The sequence below is a fragment of the Topomyia yanbarensis genome, chromosome 3, assembly GCF_030247195.1.
Source record: "Topomyia yanbarensis strain Yona2022 chromosome 3, ASM3024719v1, whole genome shotgun sequence".
Taxonomy (NCBI): Eukaryota; Metazoa; Arthropoda; class Insecta; order Diptera; family Culicidae; genus Topomyia; species Topomyia yanbarensis.
The window spans coordinates 126,860,014-126,865,929 of NC_080672.1; the positions used below are offsets into that span (position 1 = coordinate 126,860,014).

Here is a 5,916-nt window from a genome sequence, read left to right on the forward strand (position 1 = left end):
AAATTGTGGTTTTTACCAAATTTTCTTCCTTAGGGTGAAATATAGCATAGTGCTTTCGCATAGGCCTGCTAAGCCAAGACAAGTTTCGGCTTCACTTGTGTCTCATCGGCATAAACAGAACTTCTGCTCGAACGGGACATCACGTTTGATCAGTCGTTTGATTGAAACACAGTGTGTTTTAGTTTTAAGGGATTTGCGTCAAGCCGGCGCTAATCTATTCCGACAATGTGTTAGTGTCGGTTTCTGATGAGGCGAAGCCGAAACGCAACCTAGTGATATTACCACTTAATGCTACATGCGGTTGAATAGCACTATAGTCGCAAAATTGAATTTATTTTTTCTTTTTGTACCCAACATACTTATTATAGCATCTCTCTCTGCCGATACCGTTTTCGACCAAACGCGATTATGTGTTCACGGCGGGTCCTTATTATTGATAATTTAATATCATTCAAAAAATTTGACAGATACTACTGAAAAAAGAAACCTTTGAAATGTTGTGTTTCAATAAGTGAATTTAGCATTTTTGATAGTGAAGAATTTTCTTATAATTTGGTAAATTTATGAGAAATGCCATTAGCAGCAACATAAAACTTGCTTGTGATTTTGTCTTGGACCAGGTATATGAGAAAGAGTGAAGTGGTTATCAGTAAGCGAGATAAAATCAATCACGGACAATGAACCCCGGAAACTATGAGTCCACGATCATCACGACGGTCACGCAAAAGTTTCGAGAGGGCGAATCCATTTTGGCGGTATCCTTTTTAAAATACGTAAACAGTCATCAGTAGTGACTAAACTTAAGTAAGTACTACAAACAGCAGATTATCGATACTGCAACTTACGTTCAAAAGTAACCTACCTATCTGTACTATCTTCTATATGTAATGCAATCGATTTTTCGTGTGTTCTGCACATTTCCATTAGAAACAGTATTAGTTGAGCGGTGTTTATTTACATCAGCAATTTCTGTTTTATGCTGTGCGAATGACCTTGCTGCTTGTAATGTTCCTTGTGTAATGAATGGTATCACCGTACCGTGAAAACGAGAGTAATCATCATTGCAACATTCGCGCTAGTATATTGAATTGTCTACATGACGTCATTCATGTTTATACATTTCCTTAACACAATAAACAATATCGTCTCCAGATATTCGAAGGTTATCAAATAGTAGGTAATAAACACCAGAATCGTTTGCTGGTGATCGCCAGCTCCAATTATACTTCGGCACTGTTCGCCTTTTCAATTGCCAGTTACCCACCGGAGAGCATTTCAGATTTGACTATTGCAGCAGTTTATCCGATCGATGACTCATTCTGGGTGAATCCAGGTAAGTGTTATTACTATTTTTCCAAAACCCGCAATAACAACAATATGTTTCAGAATCCGGTACGCCTGGTTCCATTTCCAGCCATCAGTTCACTATTTTTTCACAAAAGGCACCGACGGTTTATTTCTATCAGGCAACTCCGGATACAATTGTCTCGAGGGACAATTTCATCAGTAATTTGAAGCATTTAATTTCAAGCTATAAGAGTGCCTCGACCCAGGCGGCCGCCACATCTTGTCCGTTGGATTTCAAGTGGCTGGAAAATTATAAACGAGCGGATATGCTGGCAATTGATAGGAACATTGCCGACGGTAGTCAGGCTCCTAAAACACGCGACTCTAAGTTCAAAGAAGAGTTGGATCGAAGGCGGCACGAATATATTGTTTACGAACCGTACAAGATTTATACGGCGACGTGGAATGTCAACGGACAAACATCGGAGGATATTGAGCTACCGGAGTGGCTCTCGACGACGGATGATCCACCGGACATTTACGCGGTAGGGTTTCAAGAGATTGAATGGACACCGGAGAAGATTATCATGAATGAAACCAAGATAGATCGTACGTGGGTGTAGGTATCTGGCAAAAAATTTGCTGCAACCAGATTTTCAATAAACTATATCTTTTTCTTCAGAAATAAAGTAATGATGGGCTTACACAAGGGTGCTGCCTATGAAGAGCTCGCATCGGTTCGCTTGGTGGGTATGATGTTGACGGTGGCAGTTAAAAAATCACTGCGGGATCAAATTTCCGATTGCCTAACAGCTGCTGTCGGAACGGGGACTTTGAAATGGGTTTGTGGTGCAAGATATTCTGGTTGGCGTTGATTGTCCTTCACGGGGAATTGCTATTTACAGGGAAACAAAGGAGGAGTCGGTGTAAGTTTCCAATTGAACGAGGCTTTGCTATGCTTCGTTAACTCTCATTTGGCTGCTCACACTCAGGAGGTAGACCGTCGGAATGAGGACCATGACGAGATTATAAGAAGGATGTCGTTCGAAAAAACTTTCCGGGGTCGTGCGATCGATGAGCACCAGTAAGCCTAGTTTGTTTATTCCATACTTGCATAGCGTAAAGTATTCGCATTTCAGTCACATTTTTTGGATTGGAGACTTAAACTATCGACTAAACTCAGACATCACACAGGAATTTGTAAACTGTAAGGATCGCGACTATAATCAACTTTATGCGTATGATCAACTGTATGTGGAGAAGGGAAAGAAACGAATTTTTCGAGAGTACAAGGAGGGAAAAATACTATTTGGACCAACTTATAAATATAATCCCGGCACAGATGATTGGGATAGTAGTGAAAAGAGTCGCTGTCCGGCCTGGTGCGATAGGATTCTGTGGAAGGGACTCCGGACAGAGCTGCTGAAGTATGACAGTGTAATGCAGCTGCGGAGGAGTGATCACAAGCCTGTTTTTGCCGTATTCAATGTGGAGGTATGTCGGTTCCAATTTCCATAGAATCGTTCTTAGATTGAAAACGACTTTCTTTATTCGTAGGTTGAGACGAAAGATGATCAAAAGTTCAAAAAAGTACATGAAGAAGTTCTGAAAACAGTCGATAAATATGAAAATGATAACCAACCGCAGGTATGATGAAGTGATCATTGACTTGACTAATTGGTAAACATTTAGGTAGATTTGGTTATTATTCGAGAAATTCGCTTAAATGTTTCATACCGTATTTTTTCTTCCACGAAATTAACAATCAATTTTGCCAACAGATAACAGTCGAGCAAACCGATCTTGACTTCGGTCTGATCCGATTTAACGAGAAATATTCCCGTGAACTGCTCGTTGCAAATAACTGCCACCTACCGGTGCGGTTTCGATTTGCCGCCAAAGACGACCGAAGCAGTTACGTGTGCGAAGATTTTATCCACATAAGCCACAAAGCAGGAGAACTAATCACCGGCAACAGCCTAAGCATACGAATTGATATTTTTGTGGATGCGAAAGCAGCTTCACATATGCTTCATAAGCTGAAGGATGCCAAAGCAGGCGTCAAAATTCCACTCGACATATTGGTGCTACATGTGGAGAATGGACGAGACATTTTCATTACCATTTTCGGGGAGTACAAGCAGAGCTGCTTCGGCGTTTCGCTGGAAACGTTGATGAAGCTGAACAAACCGATCTTTGAGTACGATATCAATGAGCTGGTTGCCCTGGAAAAGGAAGAAAAATTGATCGATCTGACGGGCGAGGAAGAGTTGAAGATTCCGAGGGAAATTTGGCGATTAACAGACTATTTGTACAAAAATGGAATGGATAATCCGCAGCTGTTTACGCTTAATCGAACTCATTCAAAGCACGAAAATATTTTGGAAATTCGAGATTGGTTGGATAGCTGGTCATCGGAACCGTTTCGTATCCTTTTGCTAATATTGTAGAACCATTAGTGTTAGTTTTACAGCGTTTAAACGGCCATAACCTTAATCATTTTGGAAAATTCCTTAACATATATTATTTTAGCTGGTATTCCAAAAACAGCAGCAGAAGCACTTCTTATTCTTCTAGAATCTCTTCCAGAACCGGTGGTTACCATAAGCGAGCGGGAGTGCATGGTTAATGCAGACAATTATGAGCGCTGTCGGGAGCTAATTCGAACGAAGCTGAAACCCGTTCACCGGCTGGTGTTTCTGTACATTTGCATGTTTCTCATTGAGCTGCGGCGACAAAATCCCTCTATTAGGCTGGAAATCTTAGGTAATCGTTACTACCTTTCGACCGGGTCAAGTTGACTTACGTTTTTAAGTATTTCAGCAACTATTTTCGGTCGAATATTGATTCGTAGTCAGACACCGTTGGTACGGACACCGACAGGGAACGATGTGTATGCGTATACCGAGGGCGAACGTGACCAACGGCGACGATTCATGATGACGTTTTTGACCAGCAAAATACAGGAATTTGCCCGAGCAGAGATCGACAGTAATGGAGTTTAGACGTCTATTTGATCGCTTTCATAAAGAAGATAATCTGCAGAGGCAAACAGCACGGTTTGCGTTTGAAAAACGTAGATTTAGTTAATTAAGCAATAGCGGACCAAACTGTGAAAAGGCTCGTCTCGTATACTGCCCATTAAAGCATAAGAGTCCCATATTGAAAAACAGCAAGTCGAGAAAAAATACTATTGAAGATTTACACGCAGAAAAAAATAGTAAAAATAAACAAATTTTAGTTTTAAATAACGAGTTTCCCGTTTGATATAGTGAGAAACAAGATTCAGGTTTGACTCAATCAATGCTGTTGCTTGAAATTACGAACAAATTAATTTGTTGGCTTTTCAATAGTTTCAACAAATATTTCGATTGAAACAACAAAATTATGATAAGTTTAACCGAACAAACAAGTTCGAAGAAACGAAAACAAATCTATTGTACTAACCAAAGTAGAGAACAACTCAAATTTACTTGAAATTAAACAAACATTCTGCTGGTTTTTAACAAATGGATCAGTTAGATCTGACAAATTTTATTTTGATTCAACAATGTTTCTATGTAAACAGAAGTATTTGTTGAACTAAACCAAATATATGCTTTCGAAAAACGCCCATTTCAGTCTGAAACAATCATTTGTCACGTTTTAGATTCAACTAAACGTTTTGTTAATTCAAAAATGCCTGGTTCTTCTGCGTGTACATTCTCATTGAGCCTTATGGATGGGACAACCATGTTTTGGTATTTTTTTCTCGATATTTTCTAAACAAACCTGGTAATCTTATTTGTGCATTGTGATTCAGTAGTGATACATAATACAATCCAACATATAACCTATTTTCGACAAAAAGCCATATGGGACTCTTATGCTTTTATGGGCAGGTCCTATTAAATTATTTGTTTTCAACACGATTTTCTCTGCAACTGATATTTTTCATCGCACTCAGTTTGGTTATAACTTGTACCATAGATCTGATCAGTCCACCGAAATAAATCATACATTGAACTTTTTCACTAAAAAAACAAGAAACCCCCGTTGAAAACTAAAATTTATGGACATATGATGATGTGAACTTTTCAAATGTTCATCCAGAATAGTGGAATTTTTGCAAAAGGGTCACATCATGAACAAACTTCTAGATGTAAATAATTATAACTAGAATAAATGCCGAAATGTAGGCCTAAAATGTTTTAATTCTATTTAATAGTGTCTGTAAAATATGGTATCAGTACATTTCATGAATTTAAAATCTAGAAAGAGGATTAATAAAGCGACGCATCGATAGGTAATTATTGTTTTTGTTTCTCGCCGATAACGATCGACGTATTCTTGGGTGTAATGCAGCTGATTTAGAGCTGCATGTGGCTGCATTGCACCTTTAAATTGGCTGGCAAAATTCATCAGCGGATAGCTATTTGCTCGTGACTCTGGGGGCTTTTGTTATGGATATTATACAAGGAAGTCAGGCTACCCCACTTCCTCTTTCCTTTCCCAACCATGCATCAGGCACAAACGAATTTTTTTTCAATTCACTGCCAGATTGTTACCAAACTGCTACTTAAGGAAGATAGAATATTCCGCTACCGATTGCAACGGAGTTGTTGGCAAAATAATAACTAGCATTTCATT

The 5,916-nt window shown here is 39.1% G+C and overlaps 1 protein-coding gene across 2 annotated transcripts; it reads left to right on the forward strand.

Moving 5' to 3' along the window:
- Positions 1–469: 469 nt before the first annotated feature.
- On the forward strand, positions 470–5,473 carry LOC131690154 (inositol polyphosphate 5-phosphatase OCRL-like). Of its 2 annotated transcripts, XM_058975704.1 has the most exons (11): positions 470–555; positions 621–755; positions 1,153–1,333; positions 1,387–1,906; positions 1,970–2,129; positions 2,193–2,371; positions 2,427–2,781; positions 2,845–2,934; positions 3,069–3,714; positions 3,820–4,053; positions 4,111–5,473. In XM_058975704.1, the coding sequence occupies exons 2-11, from the start codon at positions 678–680 to the stop codon at positions 4,290–4,292; spliced, it is 2,625 nt and encodes an 874-aa protein (XP_058831687.1). In that variant the 5' UTR covers positions 470–555; positions 621–677; the 3' UTR covers positions 4,293–5,473. The 2 variants fall into 2 exon arrangements, with proteins under 2 accessions (XP_058831687.1, XP_058831685.1); XM_058975702.1 differs by having other exon boundaries at positions 475–755.
- Positions 5,474–5,916: the final 443 nt, after the last annotated feature.

What these genes read in the sequence shown, in the direction of transcription:
- LOC131690154 (XM_058975704.1), top strand. Translation starts at nt 678, where the DNA reads ATGAACCCCGGAAACTATGAGTCCACGATCATCACGACGGTCACGCAA. An exon ending in CTCATTCTGGGTGAATCCAG is followed by an intron (nt 1,334 to 1,386) that starts GTAAGTGTTATT and finishes AATATGTTTCAG; the next exon opens with AATCCGGTACGCCTGGTTCC. An exon ending in TTGCCGTATTCAATGTGGAG is followed by an intron (nt 2,782 to 2,844) that starts GTATGTCGGTTC and finishes CTTTATTCGTAG; the next exon opens with GTTGAGACGAAAGATGATCA.